This window comes from Mustela nigripes, chromosome 6 (assembly GCF_022355385.1).
Source record: "Mustela nigripes isolate SB6536 chromosome 6, MUSNIG.SB6536, whole genome shotgun sequence".
Classification (NCBI taxonomy): domain Eukaryota; kingdom Metazoa; phylum Chordata; class Mammalia; order Carnivora; family Mustelidae; genus Mustela; species Mustela nigripes.
Window position 1 is genome coordinate 488,111 of NC_081562.1, and position 23,004 is coordinate 511,114.

The window sequence follows — 23,004 nt, forward strand, 5'->3', positions numbered from 1 at the left end:
GGGGGGGGGGGGGGGGGGGGGGGGGGGGGTTGATGGCAAGCCGCTTCTGGCCTGTCCTCCATCCCTGTGGAGAAGCCCGCCTCGAGCCCCTGCTCTCCTCCGGGTGGGTGCACGCAGGCGGGGGGTCCCGGCCCAGATTGCTCGGGGTGGTGGGGGCCTGTTGACTGCTGAGGCTTGTGGAGCCAGGGTGCCGTCCCTGGAGGGGCCTGCGCGGGGTCTGAGCAGCCCCTGCTTGGAGACCATCCTAGAGCGGGGGACAGAGAATTTGGATGTGTTGACAGACGGTCTTTCTCAGGAATTACGAATGGAAATTGCAAAGCAAGAATTGATTGTCCAGGCTCGGGAAGCAGCATCCAGAGTCCTGCGAGCCCTCAGTGGTGCGTGCGGCTCGGGTCACCCTCCGTGGCTCTGGGGCTGCCCGCGCAGGCACCTCACCATACCGCACCCCCATCTCCACACAGATCGGCAGACCTCGGAACGCATGGCCTTGGACGCCCGGAAGCGAGAACAGTTTCAGAGGCTGAAGGAGCAGTTTGTGCAGGACCAGGAGGTAGGCAGTGCGGCTGCCGGGGTTGGGGCCCGCGCGGGCCGCGTGTGGTGCCTCGTGCAGGGGCGCCGGGGGAGGGGGCCCGTGGGGTCCAGCTCTGACCCGCCGGGCCGCGTGTGGTGCCTCGTGCAGCGGCGCCGGGCAGCCCGGCAGGAGGCCCTGGATGACGACGTCGGCCCCGCGCGAGAGCTCTGCGACAGGGAGAGGCGGCTGAGGGTCCTGGAGGAGCAGCTGGAGAGGAAGGCGAGGTAGGCGGCCGCAGGCGAGGCAGCCGCTCGGGGCTGTCCTGGCGGGATCTCGAGACGGTCGTCTTTGCATCTTGAAGATTCTCAAGTGTGTGTGAAGAGTGGGGGTCCGAGCTCCCGCGTGCGCCTGGGCGGAGGGCTTCGGGCAGCTCCGCCACACTCCGTGCGCTCCCCTGTCCTCGCGGCGGGGTCGTGCGGACTGGAGCCCAGACAGGGCATGCGCGGTGGGTCTGTCTCTCCTACTTGCCTGTCTCTTGTTTGTTCTCAAGGTCAACAACACCCAACCCTTTTTTCATTTTTAAGCCTGTGGTGAGCCGGACGCTACACGGACGGGGCACTTGTCCAGCCCGGTGTCCAGGAGGCTGTCTCGTGGGGCCTTTAGCTTGCCCTGCCCTCCCTTGCGCCTCCTGTAACCCGGCAGCAGAGCCGGCCTCTCCCAGGGGCACCATTCTGGGGGGCTGTCTCTTCCTGCCTCTTCTCTCAGGACCACAGTCGTCCTGACCTTAGATACTGTTCACGGAGCACGTGTCGTGTGCGTGCGTGCGCGCGCCTGGGCACATGTGTGCCTATGTGCGTGTGGGGTGGATGTTCTTCTGTTGTCGATGGGAGACAGCAGAGTGTAGGGCGGTGTTCCTGGTCTGGGGCATCCGCGTGGGAATGAGCCAGTCCAGGTCTGACCCTGTTCCCTGCTGCTGAAAGGACCAGAATGGCTGGGAGTAACGTGCGGGGAGAGCGGCCAGGGAAGCCGATGCGGCGTTTGCCTTATGCTCTCTGTACCCTTTGGCACTTGTCTTCAGTTCAGCAGAATAGGAAGGTACCCCTCGTATGGGGGGCCTGGCAGCCCTGGGCCTCCTGCCTGTCCTCTTGCTTCCGACCATGTAGCGGCTCATTCTGGTATTTGCTCAGCAGATGTCAGCTGAGCCCTGGCTAGGTGCCTGTCCTCCAGGGTCCTGGTCTGGTGGGCAGAAACACCTGTCCAGCGAGGCCCCTGCAGGTGCAGTAGGGGGCCCCACCGGGGACCAGTTGCTGGCCTGGGAAGGTGCCGAGGGCCTCTGCCGTGGAGAGCCACCCTAGCCCGTGGGGTACCAGCTGGACAGTGTCGGGTGGCCACGGCAGCTGGGTATCTCTGGGTGTGGCTTTAGGCAGGCGCTGGTTGACCATTATAGCAAGTTGTCGGCAGAAGCAGCTCGCCGAGAGCAGAAGGCGCTGTGGAAGATCCAGAGGCACCGACTGGCAAGTGCACGGCTTCGTTTCCTCGTAGAAGATCAGAAGCACATTCAGGTATTGCTGCTTTCGGATGGGAGCTTTTCCCCTGGGCTTTGGCGGTCTCGGAGCCCCTGAGTGCTTGCGGACCTGGGCTCTGGGAAAGGATTGGCAACTTTGCCAAGGGACGTCGGGACTGGGAGGAGGCCGTGCTGGCGCCGGACAGTGGGCAGCACAGGGTGCTCTCTGTAGGCCCAGGCTCTTCTCGTCTTCGTGCTGTGGCCCGTTGGGGCAGCTGGGAGCCGTGGCTTCCGTGTGTTGGGTGCTGAGGGTTAGGGTTGGGTGGTGCAGGGCTAGGTGCTCACCACCGCTTCCCGAGTTTCAGGGGATGCTGAAGGACGTGTCCGAAGGGAAGGCCCCGGAGCCACTGGCCGTCCTCCCGGCCGCCGGCTCCCAGGTGAGGAGCCGGGGGTGGGCTTTGGGCGCAGAGCATGGGGTTGGCAACTGGATGCCTCATGTCTGCACTGGCCTGTTCCAGCACTTACCGGCTCCATGAGCTTTGGTGCTGGTTGCAGAACCGAGCTTCAGAGACTGACACCCACTTGTGTTTCAGACTTTGTCTTCGGGCCATGAGCACCCTGCCGGCGGCAGCAGCTCCGACTCCAGGTGTGCAGAGCCGCAGCATGTGGCTGCCTGGGACTGGCTGAACTCGCGGACGCCGGAGCAAGTCAGGCCGCCAGCTGCAGGGGCCCACGGCTCAGCACCAGGATCTGAGCTGCAGCCGGGGCCAGGGGACAGGCCGGGGCCGTTCTCTGAGGGCCTCAGCATCCAAGACTTCCTGCCCAGAGCCCAGGAGGCCGAGCCGCCTGCGCATGCTGGCGTGACCCCTGTCCTGGAGGAGGCGTTACAAACCATCGGCTCCGACCTGCCTCCCTCGGCTCCATCCGATGTGGTGGCCACAGGGCCTGCTGGGACACAGGAGTATGATTTCAGAACCATCCTGAGGCCCGCTGTAGCCCCCTTGGCTTCCCCAGGGTCCCTGCAGACTATAGGAGGTGGCTCGAGCAATGAGGGGCAGCAGCTATGGCGGGACAGTGTCACACAGCCAGGGAACACAGGTGTCCCAGATAGACACGTGGCTCTGCTTCACCCCCACCCCGCTGGGCACACCGTCCCCCAGGAGGGGAGCAGTCAGGCCATGGAGCAGCTCCTTGAGCGTGTATCAGAAGGCAGCGTTCCCATAGGCGGCTGTACTTCTGGGATGGCCCCCTCCCGACCGCGGTGGAACGTCCACGGACACGTGTCTGACGCCAGCATCAAGGTGGGGGAGAACGTGTGGGATGTGGCCCCCTCCCGACCGCGGTGGAACGTCCATGGACACGTGTCTCAGTCCCACGTGGCACTGAGTGCACTTTCTGGGGAAGGCCAGCCCGATATGCCCAGGCCCTGCCAGAGCCTCACTGACCAGGTGTCCCGGTCAGGCCTCAGTCTGGGAGCACAGAGCCCCGTCTGTGAGCACGAGCCACAGATGCCTACAGAAACGGCCTCAGACAGCGACTCTGCTCAGGTGGCTGGTTCCAGTGGTGGGGAGCCACATGGCCTCCAGGCTTTGCCGTCCGCAGCGGCTCTATCTGGGGACCTGGGTGATGGTATCCCCGAAGAGCCAGGTCAGTGGGACCCCTACAGCTCTCCTATCACTGGTGGTACCTGTGGGCCCAGGAGGGGTCTGGGCAGGGAGTCTGCAGCCCTGGGGACTTGGGAGGTCCCACTGTGGAGGGGTACTTGGCCCTCATACTCTTCCTGCCCCACTTACGTTGCTCAGGACCGGTACCGAGTAGGGACACGGAGAACTTCTCTCCAAATCACCCTCTAAGCTCACAGGTGAGGACAGATGGGGTTAGGGGTCTGGCCTGCCAGGATTGGGCTGTACGTAGGGGATCCCACTGTCCCTTTCCTTCCTAGGACGACGTGGCGGCCCAGAGCAGCCCCGGCCTTGGTGAGGAGGCGGCCGTGGCCCAGCGCTGGGACCGGGAGCAGGCCTACCTAGCGGGTCTGGCAGAGCAGTACGGGCTGGAGCAGTACCCGGACAGCTACGAGGCCATGTGTGAGTGGCTGGTTGCGGTGGCGGGCAGGCGGGCAGGCGGAAGCCCAGCGTGTCCCCTGTGCTGAATGGCCATCTGCCGTCCTATAGCAGAGCCTCCTGCCGCCCACCTGCTGCACCATGGGCTTCCCCGGGCCTTCGCCCTCCCGGAGGACCCCCACGTCCGATCAGATGCAGATGAGACCGCGGTGCAGCTGAGCGAGCTGCTGCCGCTGCCGGTGCTCATGAAGCACTCCATCAGCGCCCCGCTGGCCGCTCAGTGAGTGCCCACCCCTGCCCTGCCCGCCCCGCCCGCCCCGTCCCCCGCCGCCCCTGACCCTGGGCCCCTCCCGCCAGCGTCTCGTTGGTGAACAAGGCCGCCGTGGACTACTTCTTCGTGGAGCTGCGGCTGGAGGCGCACTTCGAGGCGCTGCGGCACTTCCTGCTCATGGAGGACGGCGAGTTTGCACAGTCGCTCAGCGACCTGCTCTTTGAGAAGGTGACCGGGGGCGCGGCGTGGGCGTGGCCGCTGGCCTCGGTGCCGGGACTCCCTTGGGACGCCTGTGCCCTCTCCTGCCTCAGCTGGGGGCGGGCCAGACGCCCGGGGAGCTGCTCAACCCGCTGGTGCTCAACTCGGTGCTCAGCAAGGCCCTGCGGTACAGCCTGCACGGCGACACGCCGCTCGCCGCCAACCTCTCCTTCGCCCTCAAGTTCCTGCCCGAGGCCTTCGCCCCCAACGCGCCGGACGTGCTGAGCTGCCTGGAGCTCAGATACAAGGTCAGCAGGGCCGGGCCGAGTGGCGGTGGGTGGGGGGATCCCCGCAGGGGCGCGCTGAGCCGGCCTCGCCCGCAGGTCGACTGGCCCCTGAACGTGGTGCTCACCGAGGGCTGCCTGAGCAGGTACAGCGGCATCTTCTCCTTCCTGCTGCAGCTCAAGCTCATGATGTGGACGCTCAAGGACGTCTGCTTCCACCTGAAGCGCGCCGGTGAGGGCGGCCGGAGCCCGGCTTGTCCTGGGCGGCGCGCACACGCCTGACCCCCCCTCCCCCCCGCCCCTCCGCAGTGCTGCGGAGCCGCGCGCGTGCACGTCTGACCCTCCCGCTGTAGTGAGCCGCGCGCGTGCACGTCTGACCCCGCGGCCCCCCCCCCCCCCAGCTCTGGTGAGCCGCGCGGCCGGCTCCGTGCAGTTCCGCCAGCTGCAGCTCTTCAAGCACGAGATGCAGCACTTTGTCAAGGTCACGCAGGGCTACATCGCCAACCAGATCCTGCACGTCACCTGGTGCGAGTTCCGGGCCCGGCTGGCGCAGGTGGGCGACCTCGAGGACATCCAGCGCGCGCACGCCGAGTACCTGCACAAGGCCGTGTTCCGGTGAGCCGGGCGCCCGGGGCGCCTCTGTGCGTGCGCGTCCGGGGCCCCGGGCGCCCCTCACCGGCGGCCACGCGCTTCCCCAGGGGCCTGCTGACCGAGAAGGCCGCGCCGGTCATGAACGTCATCCACAGCATCTTCAGCCTCGTGCTCAAGTTCCGCAGCCAGCTCATCTCGCAGCCCTGGGTCCCCGCCGGCGGCCCCCGCGGCGCGCAGCACCCCAACTTCGCCCTCATGCAGCAGTCCTACAGCACCTTTAAGTACTACTCCCACTTCCTCTTTAAAGGTGACTGTCCCCCAGGGCCGGGAGGGCTTGGGGACCGTGGGGCAGGAGCCTGTAGGGCAGGAGCCCGTACATGGGCCTGGCTGAGCTGCTCCTGGTCCCCCCAGTGGTGACCAAGCTGGTGAACCGAGGCTACCAGCCGCACCTGGAGGACTTCCTGCTGCGCATCAACTTCAACAACTACTATCAGGACGCCTGAGGCTGCCGACACAGGTGTGCTCCAGCCCCCCCATACTCCCCAGACCCCGCCTCCCCGCCCCCCCACCCAGCACCTCTTTTTCCCAGGCTGCCGGGTCAGGGGCAGAGCCACCGAGAGATGCACCACGGAAGCTGCTGGTTTATTTGGGGGCCGTGTCTCCCCAGTAGGCAGAAGCCACGCCGTGGCCTGCGGTTGGGTGGCCCAAGGCCAGGGAGGTGGGCTGGGGCTGCTCCACCCCTCCCCCGCCGGGCCGCTTCCCTCCTGTCCCTGCACAAAGCGGCTTTGATAGGGAGCGCCCTGAGCGCGGGCTGGGCTGCTGAGTCTGCGTCAGACGGAGACGGGTCAGGTCCTGACTGGACGTCTCGGCCGTCATGGAGAGACGGGCTGGGGTGCCCATGGGGTGTGCGCCGCCTCAAGGACTCGGTAGGACTCGGGGCCTCGGGACTCCACGTGTGGAGGCCTCCGAGGCTATTACGAGGATCACGTCACGCACAGTTCGGCCGCCCACAGTGGGGGCTTGCTGCTGTACGAGTTCCCCCCGCTGTCTGCCCCGGTGGCTCCCAGAGCCTCGGTGGGCTCCCCGTCCCTGTGGTACGGGGTTTCCAGAAGCTTCAGCACCCGCCGCACCTGGAGAGGAACGAGGAGAGGCGTTTTAGAGACTAGCCCTCGCTCCCTGGACCGCCGCCTGCAGCAGGACCCAAGCACGGAGGAGGGCCGGGTGTGCGCTTGCCTCTGAGAAGTCCCCGTTCTCGGCGGCCTCGATGGCATTCTGGGCGATGTAGTTCCGCAGGACGTACTTGGGGTTGTTGGCGTGCATGATGCGCGTGCGCTCGGCCTGCCAGGCGTCCTGGTCGCCCACGCCCTCCCTGTCCTTCTCCAGCCGGGCTCTGGAATCATCCGGGTTCATCTTTCCAGTGGATCCCCCCCACCCTGGTTCCCTGCACGGGAGTCGCTGGCGCCCGGCCCCCACGGCCTCACCCGTACTCCTGGAGCCAGTCGGTCCAGTGGGCCCTGTTCTTGCTCAGCAGCTGCGCCGGGCTCAGCTGCTGCAGCCGCGACTGCTGCTCCACGCGCTCCAGCTCCTCCGTGACGCTCGCCCGCGTGCCCATGAGCGCGAACAGCTGAGGGTTGGACTGTGCCAGCACCAGCATCATGGAGAGCTGCCTGCGCAGAGGGGCAGCGTGAGGCCTGGCCCCGCCCCTGCCGCAGGCGGAGTCCCGGGGCCACTGGGCACCTGGAAGATGGCCATCGGGGCCCAGGGGAGGCGGTGGTGGCTTTAGCAGCTCCGCGGGGCCGCTGCTGACTGCCCCGGGGGGTGACCCCGGCCCCATGGGGTGAGGCAGCCATCCACCCCCACTCTCCAGCAGCCCTTGCCGGTCTCGGGACATGGGTGCCCCGAGAGGAAGTGCTGCAGGCTGACTTGCAGGCTCCTGGGGTGCATGGGGCACCTACTTACCGCTGGGGGGAGGCAGGTCACTGCTGTCCACTTCTCCACAGCGCACTCGCAGAGTGGGGCGGGGCGGGGCAGCACCAATTCCCCTTCCCCAGTCCTGCTAGCCTGTCCCCCTGCGCCGCTGCACTAAATTCTCTCCCACACGGGCTGCTGGCTTGTTTGTCAAAACCCAGAGACCGCGCTTCCCGCGTCTTCGTGAGTGCGGGCTCGGGCACCATTTGCTTTTCCCGGTGGGAGAGGGCGCAGAAAAGCCTGGTCTGGCTGTGACCCGGGGGCCCTGGGGCTCTTCCTGGGCAGACGAAAGAGCCATTCTGGGAAGCTGCTCCCTGGCCTGTGCCACTGGCCTGCCCCAGTGGTGGCAGCACTGCTGTTCTTCTCTCTGACCAGTGGGCTGAGCTGCCGACGTGGGGGCCTGACCCCCCTCCCGGGTGCCCCAGCGCGCTCTGCTCTAAACAGTCGTCTCCTTCTGGAAGCAAATTCCAAGAAAGTGAGACGTGGGTACCCACCGGGGATCCATCTGGGGTCGGAAGGCGAGCTTCAGCTCCTCTAAGGAGGCGCACTGTGCGGTGAGCGCGGCCAGGAACGCAGGCAGGCCCAGGGGCTCCGGCCCCACTGGGAAGGAGCTCAGCAAGTAGAAGGTATTTGTGAAGTCGGCCCCTGGAACACGCCACCGCTCAGGGTGCTGTCACACCAAGTGTGGACGCTCGCCAGGCCCACGGGCTCCTGACCTTCCCTCTAGTCTCCGCCTCAGCAACCCCCAAACCCAACTGCCACCCAGCCTGGCCACCACTGTGACCCTGGCAAGTCACTCTAAGCCCTGGTTCCCTTATCCATGAATCAGGTAAATATGGCACCAAGGTCCGCCTCTGGCCACCCCCGCTGTGGTCACCATCCTCACTGCCTGCTTGGTGTGACAGAGCGTCAAGGACAAGCCCCTGACACGTCCAAACACACAGGCTCAACGTACAGCAGCACTAACAAGTCAGGCCAAGGACCCACCTCCAAACACAATCACTGTCAACCCGGGAGAGCATCCTGGAGACAGACACAAAAGGCAACGAGAGGGGACCAGACGGTGCAGACACGAAGCTGGACACGAAGCCGGAGCGGAGAAAACAAGCGGGAAAATGGCGAGACAGAGACGGCGCCCCAGGTCCCCATCAGCAAGGACTTGAGGTGGATTCGCTGCCGAACGAGCCTGGCAGCTTGAACTAAAACAAAGAACTTTCAGCTTGTCCGGTCTAAAGGGAAGGGACAGGAGAAAGCGCAGGCAGACCATAGGCTGCAGAGCGGGGCCGGCCCGCTGCTGTCGGCACGAGGCCCGCGGATGACGAGGGCGTCCTGTGCTGACGGACAGCCCGTTCACCGAGGTGTCCCGGCTGGAGCCCTACAAACCGAGCACTTGTGGAACGGAAGGCGAAACGGAACGGTTCCCTGGAGCCAGAGGCTTCCCTGGCCCGCTCTGGAGAACGGATGGGAGGTCTGCAGGGCAGACCGACAAGGACCGCGGACGCGGTCAGGCCACTCCATCGGACAGACAGACGCCTGTCTTCCCGAGGACAGACTGCATGTTCGGCCATAAAGCAGGTCCGCCTGCTTCAAGAGACCGGCGTCTTCTCCAAGCACGACGGGATGAAGACAGAACTCAGGGAAGGCGAACCAGAGATTTCCCAGAGAGTGTGAAGATGAACCAGGGGCTCCATGAAGAAATCACAAGGGAAATCAGAAAATACGTAGGGGCAGGAGACTGGAAGCAAATACTGAGGGTCGCCACGGAAGCAGTGGTCGGACGGGACTTAACGGTGCTGATCACCGACAACGCAAGAGCACAGCCGTGTGGTGATGGGAGTCCATGGTTTCGTGACCCTGACACTGGTCCAGGTCGGTTCCTCTCAAAGGGAAAAAAGCCTCAACCAGTAACTTAACCGTAGCCGTAAGGCACTAGAAAGGGAACACGCAGAGGAAGGCTGGCCGACAGGAAGGGAACAGGGTACAGCAGAGTTAAACAAAACAACAAAAAAGCAGCAAAAGTCACTGAAACCTAGAGTTGTTGATTCTTTGAAAAGATCGAGAAGGTGGACATTTTTGGTTATGGGCAAGTAACTGAGATCAGAAATGGGAGTGTGGCCGTGACTGCGGAGAGTCTGGGCGACTCCGGCCAAGGCCCTGGAAACGCCATCTACCCAAACGGACTCAGGAGACACAAAATCCGGGAAGTCTTGAGACAAGCGAGGACACTGGGCAATCAGAACCTCCCAGCAAAGACAACGGCAGGACCAGAGGCCTCACCGCTGAGTTCTGCTGGACGTGGGGCATGATCACCAGTTCTTCCCAAGCTTCTGAACAGGAGGGAACATTTCCTAACTCACGAGAGCAGCGTCGCCCGGACACCAGAGCAGAGACCACGCAGACCAGCACCCGGGCGGGCGAGGACGGAAGGAGGCCCTCAGGGCAGCCCGACCTCCGCCCTCCAGCCTCCAAAAGCGCGAGACATCAGCGCCTGCTGGGCACGCTGCCGCGCTCCGCCGTGACGGTTCACCCGAAGACAGGACATGGGCTCCTCTCAGCCCGTGCACAGTGGGAAAAACAAACGGACAGAAGGACACGTCCTCAATTTCGTAAAACCACCGTTTGGGGAGGAAGGCAGAGTGCTCCCGAGGGCTGGAGGGATGCACACGTGGACGCTTCTGCTCGCGCGGTGCTGGGAGAACCGAGGGCAGGGACTCAAAGGGATGTCCGTCTGTGCATCTGTCTCGTGGTGCTGTTACCCACACAGGCCAAGGGGAAGACAACCCACGTGCAGCCGCGATGACGGAGGAGTGACGTGTGGTCCGTCCACACCGCGGGCTTTCCCTCAGCCCTGAGAGGCCCAGAAGGCCGACACCCACCACACCATCGGGGACCCCGGGGACGCTGTCCTCGGCGCTGTCACGGGACAGACCCTGTGTGGGCCCGTATCACTGAGGGCCCCGCACGGAGTCCGATTCAGAGACAGACGCCGGAACGGGGCTGCCAGGGGCGCGGAAGCGGGGGAATGAGGACGGGGTGTCTGGTGGGGAGACGGGCGGGGGCAGTGGGTGCCCAGCGGGGTGAACGGGCCTGCTGTCCCCAAACCCCACACCGCAGGGTTGAAACAGTCGGTTCTGCGCTGTGTCTAGTTCACTGACCAACGCCGAGGCACCGGCCCCCACTCACCAGTCAGGTGCATGGTCTCCAGGAGCCTGGCCACCAGCGCCTCGTCGTCGGGCAGCTCCGTGCGCACCAGGCCCAGCTTCCTGCGCATCTTCTGCAGGTAGTGGCAGCGGAACTCGGTGTCGAACTCCTCGGCCAGGATGGCCTCCCCCTGCTCGCGGGGCAGCTCGGGCTCCAGCGCCTCTGCCAGCTTCTGCAGGTTCCACTTGCAGACCTCGGGCTGCTTGCTGTACGCGTAGCGCCCGGTGTTGTCCGAGGCATTGCACACGTGGTTGGGGTCATACCTGCCACAAGGGACAAGGGGACCACCGAGGGGGTGAGGCAGGCCTCTTCTGCGGGGCCACTGCTGCCCTGCCCCACTGGGCTGCTGGCCCGCGGCTCAGGTCCAGATGCCGCAGCCACAGACGCCGCCCGCCCAGTCAGCAGCAGAGCGGCACGGCCTCCGCCTGCTCACCGCCTCCTCCTGCTCGGGCCCCCCGGGGCCATTTCCAGTCTCGGAACCTTCCCGGGATTTCTGCCGCTGGGAAGAGCTGACCCAGCATTTCCAAACAGAACAGGGAGAACAGCAGCCCCGCACCTGCAGGCCACCCCCAGTGGCCTTTCGGCTCACCTGTCCAGGAAGCCGAAGGGCCCGTAGTCGATGGTGAGCCCCACGATGCTCATGTTGTCCGTGTTGAGCACGCCGTGGCAGAAGCCCACACACTGCCACTCTGCCACCATCCGGGCCGTGCGGCGGGTCACCTGAAACAGGACGGATGCACGGTGCCCCCTGCCCCGCCCCCCCCTCCCCAAGGACAGCTCTGCGGCCGAAGACTCCTCCCATGGCTCTGCCCTCCGGGTGCACACTCAGCCCTGAGAGGGAAAAGCACACGTGTGGGCTCTTATTTCCACTTACCCCGTCTGTCTCTTTCATATACTAATTTGGGCTTTTATCCATGAAACCAAAAACACCCGGAAGCCTTGACCATCCCCACCACTCTGGCCCGGGAGGATAACCGGGTGCAAACCGAGCCAGCAAAACCTGCGCTGGGTCCAGGCTGCTACACCCGGGGCCCCACTGGGACTGTCTGTGAGTCCCACCAGCACCCAGGCTCCCCCGCAGCGGGGTCCTCCCCCACCCCGTTTTCCTGCTGGGCCTGGCGGGGGCACACAGCACCTCCAGTGCCACGGAGACAGTGATCCTTGGGTGTGTCCAAGAACCCCGACCCTCCAGGCAGCATTCCCAAGAAGTCAGTCCTGCTCAACGCTCACAAAAGGTGACAGGCTTTGGGACAGGGGAGGGACTCAGAAGGGCAGGGACATCAAGAGAGAACCTCTGTCCATCTGCCAGGCAGACCGAGTCGCACCAGCAGGCGGGACGCCGGTGCGCGGCCACCCGTACCTCCCGGAAGAAGGCGGCGTTCCTCTGAGCGCGGTCCTCGGCGTGCGCCGCCTGGGTCTCGGGATAAAACGAGCTGATCACATAGTCGAGCATTTGCGCTCGGATGTCGTTTCTCCCCACGCTGGGGCCCTCGCGCCCTGTGTGCTCATCTGCGGACTTAAAGATCTCAAAGGATCCGAACCTGGAGGAAGACCCGCGTTTGTACCGGGTTCAGCACGGCTCCATCCAGCCTCCAGGGATAGAAGCCTGCCGCTTCGCCTTGTGGCCAAGGCCAGGAAGAACACCCAGATTAAAACAAAACCAAGAAAAGCACAACTCGTCTTTGAGTGACACACGCATTCTGCTTTTGGCCAACACCATGTGTGCCTCTGCGGGAGGCCCAGGGAGGCACGACCGGCTTGGGACCAGCAGGGCTCTGCGCTCGTCCCCCTACCCCAAGGACAGCGTCGGTGACTGGCGTCCTACCAGTCCCAAGCGGGGTCAGCTCTACAACCGAGTGCTCGTGTCACGCAGGGGACGGAGGCAGTGTCCGGAGACACTTCTGGCTTGAACGACCACCATGACCGTTGGCGGGCACGGGGTTGGCCCCGCAGTGCTCGCCACCTCCGCCCACTCACTGGTCAGACTGCCGGGAGCGCCCCTCAGGGAGGTGGCCCTGGTCTCCTGGGGGGAGGCAGACGACCACCCAGGCTCTTCTAGGCCACGGAGGACAAAAGACAAAGCCAGGCGCTCAGGCTCATGCACCGCAGGAATGGCTCCCAGCACACGGGGTCTGTCCGGTTCCACCGGAGGGGGACCAGAAGACGTCACAGCCGTTTGCCAACAGCCATAGGTTCCAGTGGTCAGAACCGGGGGAGGCCAGGTGGCACGCTGACATCAGGGAGGAGGAGCAGGGACCGTGGCTGAGGACGGGGGTGTGAGCAAGCACGGCCCCGCGGACGGGGCACAGCAGGCGTGGCTCCTGACACCAACAAGGCCACTTTCTGGGTGACTTCCGTGTCCTTCTGGGTCCCAGAGCCCTGCATCTGGGCGGCCCCTCTTTTGCCGGCCTGAGACCATCCCCTTCACTGGTGCTCCAGGGACACGGGCCGCCTCTCTGCCACCTCCTCTCTCCTGGGGGCAACGGGGGCCCGAGCAGCCATCCACACGCAGGACAGGGCTCCCGACCCAGGAAACGCCCAGTGCCTTTGCACCCCGCCTCCCCCGCAGCAGGAGCCCAGCGGGGGATGGGCTCCGCGCACGTCCACTGCCGGCGCCGGCCTGCGCGCCGAGGCCACCTGACAAGCAAGGTGCGGCCGCCCGCGGAGGGCAGCAGTATTACCTCAGGAAAGTGGAAGCTATCCGCAGCACGACCGTGCACTTCTCGTACTTGGGATTGCCATCGTAGAACACGTCTCGGGCGACCACGGACTGGGACGTGACGCAGGCCCCGGCCCGTGTGGTGGGGATGCCCAGGTGGAACATAGCTTCGCTGCACAGGAACTCGCGGATGCTCGACCGCAGGACCTTGCGGCCGTCGGCCTGTCTGAAATCACACAGCCGCGGCGGTCAGGCAGCTGTCCGGGCCACGCCCAGGCTCCAGCAGCAAGCGGCGGGCTCGGCCGTCATCGACAAAGATCTCCAGGTCCGATGGCTCCCGATACCGAGAGGCCCCGACCACGGCCCCTGATCCGGCAGCCGGGGCCCTAGCCCGCGGAGCCAGATTAATGCCAAGGGCAGCGAGGGCCGCCTGAGGCCTCTTGCCCAGGACCTAGCCAGGCGGGCGTGTTGCACGCTCACTGGTACGTGTGCAAGTCTGCTTTCGTTACTTTAGTCTCTTACAGTTAGGGGCGAAGGATCTCAGGCAGCCCTTTCCAGGACTTGAAAACTCGTTTTTTTTGTTTTTTAGATTTTTTATTTAGGGGCGCCTGGGTGGCTCAGTGGGTTAAAGCCTCTGCCTTCAGCTCAGGTGATGATCCCAGGGTCCTGGGATCGAGCCCTGTGTCGGGCTCTCTGCCCTGTGGGGAGCCTGCTTCCCCCTCTCTCTGCCTGCCTCTCTGCCTACTTGTGATCTGTGTCAAGTACATACTTGGCAGAGGAAGAGAGTACAGGCAGACGGAATAGCAGAGCGGGGAGAAGGAGCCTCCCACTGAGCAGGGAGCCCCATGCAGGGCCCAGGGCCCAGGGATCATGACCTGGGCCAAAGGCAGTTGCTTAACCAACTGAGCCCCTCAGGCGTCCCGAGTTTTAAGAGTTCTTTGTCTACTTAGAGTAACAGTCCTTTATCAGGCATGTCTTCTACAAATATTTTCTCTTTGTTCCCTTGATACTGTCAGTTGCAAAAGTTTTAACTTCACTGGGGTCCAGCTTAACCATGACTTTTTTTTTTTTGTGTGGATCTCGCCTTCAATGTTGTGCCAAAAAAATCATGTCCCAGGGTGCCTGGGTGGCCCACTTGGTCGAGCATCTGCCTTCGGCTCAGGTCATGATCCCAGGGTCCTGGGACCCAGCCCTGCATCGGGCTCCTGGCTCAGTGGGGAGCCTGCTTCTCCCCCGTCTCTCCCCCACGCCATGCTGTTTCTCACTCTCTTTCTCAAATAAATGAAGTCTTAAAAAAAGAATAAAAAATCATGTCCAAACAACGTCCTCTGGGTTTTCTAGTTTATCTTCTGGTTTTATAGTTCTGCATCTTATGTTTAGGTCTATGATCCCTTTTGAGTTAATTTTTCAATTTTTCAGGGTCTGAGGTCCGTGTCTGGTACATTTTTGGTGTGTACACATCCAGCTGCTTCAGCACCAACTCTTCGGACGATGGTCTTTGTACCGCCTTTGTTCCTGTGTCCTAAGTGACAGCATTTACGGGGGGTCTGTCTGTTGTTCCATGGCCTGTGCCCCCGCCAGCTCTGCGCCTTCTTGGTTACTTCAGTTTTACAGTCAAGCCTGGAGTCGGGCAGTGTCTGTGCTCCGACTCTGCTGTCCTTCAGCACGCGCCTCTCCGTTTCAACTTTAGAATCCCATCATTAGTATCTACAAAATAACCGCTGAAATTTTGATCGGAATTGTACTTTTTTAAAAGATTTTATTCATTTGAGAGAAGAGCGAGGAACATAAGCAGGGAGAGTGAGAGAGGGAGAAGCAGGGAGCCCAACACGGGGCTCGATCCCAGGACCCTGGGATCATGACCTGAGCTGAAGGCAGACGCTCCCCCACCGAGGCCCTGGGCGCCCTGACTGGGATCATACTGAATCCGTAGTCAAACTGGGAAGGGCTGACATCCTGACAAGACAGGGTCTTCTCCTTCGTGGGCGTGGGGTACGGCGTCCGTTCAGGCGTCCGCTGCGAGCTTTTAAGCAGCTGCAGTTCTCACAAATGCCTGCTGTTGCGTCTCGTCGCAGTGTGAGTGACACCTCTGGAGACCAGGCCTGGCAGTCACGCAGGGCTCACTGCGGCAGCCTCTGGCCAGAGCGACAAGTGCACCCCACTCACCTCCTTCTAGTCCGTGTGGGGAACTGGGACAGAGACCTGTCCTCAAATGTCAGCCCTCCCCTCCCTGGCCTGGGAACGACTCTCACCCGGCTGGACCTCATGCTCGGCAGGAAGCCCGCACTGCGTAGTTTAATCTGGAATCTGGTAAAAACGGTCCTGAAAATCAGCAGCCTGTCTTCTTGCCCAAGGCAGGGTTCCCAAAGCAAAAGCCAGAACTGGACAATTACACAGCAAGGATAAAGGGCCTCTCTGTACCCACAGGGCCAGCACGACACGCGACAGCACTCCCTTCTCCTGCACGCCCGTGTCTTGCCAGCCGAGCTGTGGGATGGGCCCAGCGGAGGACAAGCTCTTCTGTACCCGCCAGGAGAGGCATCTCCCCAAATCCCAACCCCACAGCAGGCAGGACGTCGACCCGCCCACCCCCCAAAGTCCACATCTAAGTACCCAAAGGGCTGGCCTGAAGCCACACACAGCCACTCGGGACGTTAGCCTCCAGGCATGAAGTGACCCCTCTAGCAGACCTCAAGTCTAAAACATGGACTTGCAAACACTCAAGTCTTCAAATACAAGAGATGTCCAGAGGGTTCCTCTCCTGAGCACGTCGTAGTAGCCGGCAAAAATAAATGACCAAACTGAACACACGAAGTCTGACGATGCTCGAAGAGTGAGCAGGCCCGAAGGCGGCGTTTGGAGGGGCAGGAACCCTCGCCTCACTCGCCGGTGCGGACAGCTCCGCGCAGGCTGTCTGGGTGGTGGCAGGGGCATGAGGCTGACCTCCGGAGACCTCCAGGGACAGGACGGTGAGGAGGAGGGATGAGTCATTCTGGGGTCCGAGATGGAGCTGCCACGGCGCAGGCAGGGGGCGTGGGATGCGTTCAGATCCCGGGGGGGGTCGGGGAGGCCACAGGGACCGGCCAGCACACTCCCCCTCAGGACTTCTCCGCACAGAAAACAGCTTAGGTGGGGCTTTTCAGCCATTCAACAAGTATTTAGCAAATACGGACTGAAGGCACCAAGCGCGGAGTGGACAGAGCAGAACGGGCTGCCAGCGCCGTCTGGTACGTGAGCGGCAGGACCGGTCTAAGAGCTGCCAGGCCAGGCGTGGGGACCTCGACCCAGGTCCCTGGCCTGCAAGTGCTCAGAAGCCTGTGTCTGGGAGAGCGTCCACGGGGGCTTGGATCTGAGGGGTTCGGGTCCCTGTGCAGGGCACCGGCCACACACGGCGACTCTGGGTGGACGCACAGCAGCTATGCTGGAGAGCAAGCCTGGGCTGTCTGCGCGGCTGCTGAGAAACGGCCCTGCCTCCCCAGGCAAGGCTGGCTGCGCCCGGCAGGCGGCGAACCCGGGGTCACAGGCAGAACAGACTCCAAAGTCCTTGTGTCAATTTCAGGACCAGGACACAGCAGGGGCTGGAGCTGCGGGACCGGGGCCAGCAGGTCCCCTCCCCGGGCCGGCCAGCGGGGCCAAGGGCACCTGGCACCAGTCCTGCAGCGGGGGCGCAGGCTCGGCAGCCCCAGTCCCCCTTCTGTCCTCTCCTGTGGCCTCCGGGTCTCTGCACAAGCCCTTCCCTCCGCCGGGGCCCTGGGACGTCCCCTCCCCCCCGCAGTGTCTGTCCCCAGACCAAACCTCCAGTTCCACCTGGCCCGGCAGCAGGGAGGACCAGCGTGGCCTGAGCACGCCCCGCGCCCCCGCGCGCCCCCGCGCGCCCCCGCGCGCCCCCGCCGCGCCCCCGCGCGCGCCCACCTGGAGAAGGGCGTGGGGCCCGCGCCCTTGAGCTGCAGCTCCCAGCGCTCGCCCGCGGCCGTGCACACCTCGCCCAGGTACATGGCGGCGCCGTCGCCCAGCTGCCCCGCGAACTGGCCGAACTGGTGGCCGCAGTAGCAGTGCGCGGCGGGCTCGGCGCCCGGCAGCAGCGCGTTGCCGCTGAAGAAGAGCGCGGCCTCGGCCTCGCGCGCCTCGCGGGCGGCGGCGTCGGCGGGCGGCGCGCCCAGGCCCAGCAGCGCCAGCGCGGGCTCCGACAGCGCCACGAGGCGCGGCTGGCGCAGCGGCGCGGGCCGCACGCGGCTGAAGCAGGCCCCGGGCACCGGCCGCGGCGAGGACGGGGCGCCCTCGGGCCCGGCCGGCGGCGTCTCCACGGGCAGCGCGCGCAGGGCGCGGTTGTCGAAGCGCAGCCCCGCCAGCCAGCGGGGCGCCGGCTCCATGGCAGCGCCGCGGGCGGCGGCCGACGCGGAGCAGGGCGCGTGCGGCGGGCGGTGGCCCAGCGGCGCCGACCGGGCACGGGCGGCCGCGAGCGAGGCCCTCAGCGCGGCCCCCAGCGCGGCCATCCGCGGCGCCGCTGCGGCGGAAGCCCTTTTGCCCCGACCGGAAGCCCGGCGGGCGTGCCTGGTCGTCCAATCGCCGGCGGAGGTGTCCGCTGGTGCGCCTGCGCGGGCCGCGCCCGCGAAAGCCTGACTCTGATTGGCTGCGGCGTGCGTCTTAGGGGCGGTGCGCTCCTTAGGGGCGGTGCCGCGGCGGCCGGGGCGGGGGGAAGGAGGACTTGGCCGCCCGCGACCCGTCCGCCTCCGCGGGCCTGTGGCGCAGCGTTGGAGCCGCTCGGGGAGCGGGGGAGGCCGGGCCTGCGTGACGAGCCAGCGGGTCCCTGGAGGTTCCTGGAGGTCCGGCCCGGGAAAGGCCGGACAGTCGGGGCTCCGAGCTCCGAGCGGGCTGACCCGTGTTGAGAGACGTGCCGGGTCGACCACCAGGGGTGCCCCTCGACCCCGGGGGGAGGCCAGGGTCAGCTCCGGCCCCGCGCCCTGTTCCCCTCGGAGCACCCCCGACACGAGCTCACGCCCTCGTGTTCCGGTTTTTTCCGTGCCGGTCTCCTCGCCGGGCTCCAGGAGGGCACGCAGTCGGCGTGGCGTGATCTGGGGCCAGCTCTTCCAGAACAGTGCCTGGCCGAGAGAAGCTCCCCACATACTGTCCGGGAGGCTGGGGAGAGCCAAGTCTGGCCTCCCAAGCGTCTGCCCCAGAGAAGCCAGGAGGCCTGTTGCAGAACAAAGACCTCCGATACTCAGGCTGGAAAAGAACCCCGGATGGAGGTCCTTGGAAGGGCTTCCCACCCCCTCTCCCCCACCTAGCCCCATAATAGAACCCAAGACCAGGAGCTATGTAGGGGACCCTGGACAAAGGCTCAAGCTCCCTCCTGGCTGGATTCTACCCTTAAGTTCCAGGAGCCACCTGTGGAACTTTCTTCTGGGACCAAAACGTGGGCCTCCCAGAGCTCATGTGAACCATCTTTGGCCCTGCCAGTTGTGCCACTGGGGAACCCCTCAGCCCCTCTCCAGCTCAGAGTCGTCATCCCTGAGATGGTCAAGGACACTACCTTCTCTGTGGGGGACAATGTGGTTAGGTCCCAACAGGTGCTCAGAGCCCCAGGGTCTCCTCCTGCAGCCCAACTTTCTCTCCCCACTGATGCTCACCGGGGCCTTCACTTGGCCTGTTGGCAGAGAACCCTGTTCCCAGTCTTCTTCCTAACTGCGTAGAGGACCTGGCCTGAGCCTACTGTCACTGCCCCCCCTAACTTCCCCAGGTCCCAGGCCCTTCTGACACATCTCCGTGCCCCCTCACTCCACTGTCTTACCCAGACCTTGGAGTCTGGTGGGATCGGGTTCTTGAACGCTCAAGAGTACTAGGTTCTGCGTCTTGCTGGCTGCCCCCACAGAGGTCATAGCCAGCGGTGGCTCTGGTGGGTGCCAAGGGTTCCAGGAGGAACCAGCACCAAGGGGTAGTGCCTTCTCAGATGTGGTGACCTGGCTTCTGGCCTAAATGTTGGGCTGCACGGCCGCCTGGATTTCCCTAGGCCTGTCCTGGATGGACAGACATCCAGGTGAGCAGGGTCTGAGCAGCCAGGCTGGGCCAGAACAGAGCTTGGCCCCTCCCCAGTCCCGACCCCAAGGAAGACCGCAAGGACAGCCAGGCTTAAACATTTAATGAGGCTCGGACGCGGACTGGCGGGAGGCCTAGACCTTGTCGGAAGCAGTGGTGTGCACGCGCAGCACGCTGGCGCGCAGGGCGGGCTGGTGGTCACCAGCGGCCCAGCGCATGCCTGAGGCGGCCCCGGCCTGCTCCGGCCACAGCCCGTTGAGGTCAGCACGGCCGCAGGTGCTGTACCACCATCCAGCGCCTGAGCGATCATGGCTGCAGCTGGTGAAGGTCTGGGCGCCGTCCACGCAAGGTGAGCAGCGGTCATGGTCACGGTCCAGCGTGCTGAAGCCACAGCCCTCCTGGTTGTCCGTGTGGCCCAAGCCCCGGAACGCATCCCCTGCAGTGTTGTGGCAGTGTGGGTGGCGGGCCAACTGACCCCAAGGCCCCCCACTCGCTGTCTGGCCATCTGGGACCCGAGGGCAGGTGCTCGGGAAGCGGCCGCCCTTCCCAGAGCACAGAGGCTGGCAGATGTTGCTGGAAAACGGGGGCTCCAGGGGCCCACACTCCCTTCCCTCCTCTGGCCTGCTGCAAGAGTCCCCCTCCCCACAGGCTGGAGAGCCCAGAGGGCAAAGCAGGCACAAGGGTGCCTTATCTCCCAGCACTCACCTGCATTCCCCGAGTACCGGCCGAGGGTCAGCGGGTAAAACTGTTCCTCCCTGCCCACGCGGAAGTCATCGTAGTGAGCCTGCAGCGTATGGTTGTCTGCGTCCAGGAGATCCACGCGCAGCTCGGAGCGCAGGCCTGGCTGGGAGGTCAGGCTAGAGATGTGGTCCAGCCCCAGCCAGTGGTCACCTGCAGAGGCAGAGGCTGCTGTGTGACGGGCCACCCCGGCCTCCTCCATCTCTGCCCTGTGTCCCCAGTGGGGGTCAAGGCCTGGAGGGCTACACCCCTGGGCCGCTGGGCAGCACCGTCCTACCTCTCAGGTCTCCGAAGCCCTGTTTGTACTCCTGCCAGCACCTCTCGAAGTCCAGAGGCGTCCCCTGGCCCTGGTCTCGGCTCTGAATCACTGTCCAGCCACCGTCCGGGCGCATGTCACAGAGAACCTGGGAAAAGGGCCGGCCCGTGGCAGGCACTGCCCCTCTCCTGTCCACGCTCCCTTAAACACTGTATTTGAAAACTGAAACGTTGTTTTTCTACTTGTCAGTATCAGTAAACTTGTATCCCATTAAATTCACTTTCTCAGAAAGGGGATGAAGCTTGGCAGTAAGGGCCTGGGCCCCAGGAAGCTGCCCAGTTCCACGTCACTGCGCCCTGCTCTGTGTCTTTGTCTCCTGGGCCCTCTCTTTGTTCAGACCCTCACGGTGGAAGCCTAGGTTTCTCCCAGCCTTTCCTGACTGTAACACAACGTCCGTGAACATCTCTGTGCCCGGGGGGGTCTGAGGACGGACTCCACCAGCGGCACCTGGCCTGGCTGGCCCTTCCGCAGCTAGGTGGACAGTGCCATCTCTTGTCTTGGTCCAGGTGACACACACAACACCCCCTGGGCCCTCGCTGTGGGGTGCTCACCTCGAAGGGGGTGCTGGCTCCTTCTGGCTGGACGGTGTACACACCGCTCGGGGCGCGGGGTCTCTGCATCCAGATGTGAGAGCAGTCCCTCCCTGCAGGAGAGAGGGCCCGGAAGGCTCAGGGCCTGGGAAGGGGCCATGCTCTCTCGGTGCCTGGAACCAGAACTGTCCTCCTGCAGACGCCCTGCGAGAGTCTGCCAGACGACTCACAACCTTGTTCCTGGCAGGTGGGCAGCCAGTCCCCTCACCTTGGGCCATACCCTCCCAGGCCTCTTTGGAATTTGGCCGGCCGGCGGCCCGTGGCCAGACCCTCCATTCTTCCCGCCGCCCCGGACACGCCCTCACCTGTTGCCCTCGCAAGGTCAGTCTTGGCTTCCCCACCTTCGTCCTCCTGGCCTGGCAGCGGGCCGAGCGCCACCCCAAGCCCAGCCCGCATTAGGAGGGTATACAGTGGGGCCACATCCTTGCCCGCTCTCCCCTCAGGCTGCTCTGGGCAGGGACCCCGCTGGGCCCTCCTGGGCAGTGAGACCTGCCGGGTGGGGACCTGTGCGCGACAGGTGAGAGGCTGTCTGTCTCGGGCCCACCCGGCCAGCCCCTCCCTCCGCCACCCCACGCAGCCAGACCTTGGGGTTCCAGAAGCACCACGTGCACCTGTGGAGAGAGGATCCTGGTAAGAGGCAGGCTCAGTAGTTCTGGGAGGCCCAGCCCATGTCGGACTCACAAGAGCCACTGGCCCGACGGCCACCCTTACCGGCCGCCGATACTGCACCACGGAGCTGGCCTGAGGCGCGGAGAGGCAGAGCAGAGCAGCGAGACCCAGCACAGGGCAGGCGGCCATGCTTCCTGGGGGTGCAGACATGGTGGGTGCGGAGCCCAGCCCACGGCCCGACCAGCCTCCCCGCACGCCCCCTGTGGTGCTCACTGTTCTTTCGGGGCAGATCTGAGCCACGGGTCCCCAGCACCTTTTGACAGGTGCTGGGGACCTGCCCTCCCAGGGGCGGGGATCCCAGGGGTGTGGACAGGGACGCGAGGGCCGGGCTGCCCCTCTGAGCACACTTCCCCTTGGCGGGTGTCCTCACTGGGCCCGGGAATAGGATCTTCTGTGAGAGGCAGGCAGTGGCCGGAAGTCCTCCAGGCCCCAAGGCAGTGCCAGCGGCCCGGGCCACCTCCTCCCCTACCCCCCCGAGTCCCGTTTCCACACATTCCACCGAACAGGAGCTTCCAAAATTAGACTTTATTTCAGTTTCTGAGGAACGTGTACACGCACGTACGTGACAGAAAGAACACGGTCCAGCCCAGCTCACGGCCGTGGGTTTCACCTGATTTTGTCGGACACAAACACAATGGAGCAGGGCCCCGGGCCCCAGGCGGGCCACACAGATGCGTCACAGACATGACCAGGAGCAGCGACGACACACACTGCAGATGCCTGGGGTGGGCGCCCCGTGCGGGGCCGCAGAATGGTGGCGGGCACCTGCCAGCGTGTGTGCCAACTACTGGGCTCTGGGGGACCTGCACCCTCTGCCCACTGAGGGTGCGGCACGAGAAGCAGGTGTGGTCCTCTGTGCCTGGGCGGGTGGGGGGGAGACTCAGGCCCAGGGGCCGCAGCCCAGGATGCCCCCCAGCCAGGGGCTGACCGACCCTTCCCCAGGCTCACCGGCACCCCCACCCCGACCCCCAACCAAGACATCTTCTTTGTCCAGATCAGATTTAAGGCTCGTTATTTCCTGACGTTTGCTTCAGTTCATTTTAAGTTAAAATTACCTGAGTAAAAAAAACTTCAGACATTTTTAAAAGCCAAAAACACAATCTCCACAGGCCACGGTGCATGTCCATGGGACCAAGATCGGCCCGGCTGCCCCGCAGGGAGGGACGCTCCCCGGAACCACCACGGAGCGGCTCCGGCCCTTCCCAGACATGCCGGCCTGGAGCCCGACGGCCCAGACCCCTCCGCCGGGTGTGCCTGGGCCGGGGCTCCTGCGGCCAGCCCAGGAGAAGGCACAGTGAGGTAGGGGAGGACTGGCCGTGCCCACCTCGGCCCCTCCCCCGCCAGCTGGTCCTGACGCCCCGAGAGCCCCGTGAGGGGGCCCTGCAGGGGCCAGGGATGGGGTGGGGGAGGG

At 64.6% G+C, this 23,004-nt stretch overlaps 3 protein-coding genes across 9 annotated transcripts in view; 1 reads left to right on the forward strand and 2 right to left on the reverse strand.

Moving 5' to 3' along the window:
- Positions 1-17,123, forward strand: part of TUBGCP6 (tubulin gamma complex component 6) — a 31,019-nt gene extending 13,896 nt beyond the window's left edge. Inside the window, exons 11-26 of one of the 4 annotated variants that reach the window (XM_059401716.1) lie at positions 296-377; positions 462-550; positions 680-795; positions 1,935-2,073; positions 2,381-2,452; positions 2,609-3,662; positions 3,818-3,876; positions 3,958-4,099; positions 4,187-4,355; positions 4,433-4,574; positions 4,658-4,852; positions 4,928-5,060; positions 5,230-5,443; positions 5,527-5,726; positions 5,831-5,936; positions 14,667-17,123. In XM_059401716.1, the coding sequence (XP_059257699.1) occupies positions 296-377; positions 462-550; positions 680-795; positions 1,935-2,073; positions 2,381-2,452; positions 2,609-3,662; positions 3,818-3,876; positions 3,958-4,099; positions 4,187-4,355; positions 4,433-4,574; positions 4,658-4,852; positions 4,928-5,060; positions 5,230-5,443; positions 5,527-5,726; positions 5,831-5,922 (2,898 nt within the window). In that variant the 3' untranslated portion in view covers positions 5,923-5,936; positions 14,667-17,123. Of the gene's footprint in view, positions 1-295; positions 378-461; positions 551-679; positions 796-1,934; positions 2,074-2,380; positions 2,453-2,608; positions 3,663-3,817; positions 3,877-3,957; positions 4,100-4,186; positions 4,356-4,432; positions 4,575-4,657; positions 4,853-4,927; positions 5,061-5,229; positions 5,444-5,526; positions 5,727-5,830; positions 6,012-14,666 lie in introns of those variants that run through there. The other 3 variants (XM_059401718.1, XM_059401715.1, XM_059401719.1) reach the window with 3 other exon arrangements.
- SELENOO (selenoprotein O) lies at positions 6,041-18,385 on the reverse strand. Of its 2 annotated transcripts, none has more exons than XM_059401720.1 (9): positions 17,160-18,385; positions 13,270-13,473; positions 11,949-12,129; positions 11,178-11,308; positions 10,571-10,851; positions 7,882-8,032; positions 6,901-7,086; positions 6,653-6,809; positions 6,041-6,549 (listed from the first exon to the last, which is right to left on the reverse strand). In XM_059401720.1, exons 1-9 carry the CDS (start codon positions 18,368-18,370, stop codon positions 6,394-6,396), a joined length of 2,658 nt encoding a protein of 885 aa, XP_059257703.1. In that variant the 5' UTR covers positions 18,371-18,385; the 3' UTR covers positions 6,041-6,393. The 2 variants fall into 2 exon arrangements, with proteins under 2 accessions (XP_059257703.1, XP_059257704.1); XM_059401721.1 differs by having other exon boundaries at positions 6,403-6,549.
- A 983-nt stretch (positions 18,386-19,368) lies between these two features.
- LOC132019089 (angiopoietin-related protein 5-like) lies at positions 19,369-22,925 on the reverse strand. 3 transcript variants are annotated; one of them, XM_059401724.1, is made up of 7 exons: positions 22,156-22,925; positions 21,636-21,727; positions 21,508-21,535; positions 20,886-20,977; positions 20,296-20,422; positions 19,986-20,171; positions 19,369-19,716 (listed from the first exon to the last, which is right to left on the reverse strand). In XM_059401724.1, the coding sequence occupies exons 1-7, from the start codon at positions 22,277-22,279 to the stop codon at positions 19,415-19,417; spliced, it is 951 nt and encodes a 316-aa protein (XP_059257707.1). In that variant the 5' UTR covers positions 22,280-22,925; the 3' UTR covers positions 19,369-19,414. The 3 variants fall into 3 exon arrangements, with proteins under 3 accessions (XP_059257707.1, XP_059257709.1, XP_059257708.1); XM_059401726.1 differs by lacking the exon at positions 22,156-22,925 and adding an exon at positions 21,266-21,428 and having other exon boundaries at positions 21,636-22,120; XM_059401725.1 differs by lacking the exon at positions 22,156-22,925 and adding an exon at positions 21,230-21,428 and having other exon boundaries at positions 21,636-22,118.
- Positions 22,926-23,004: the final 79 nt, after the last annotated feature.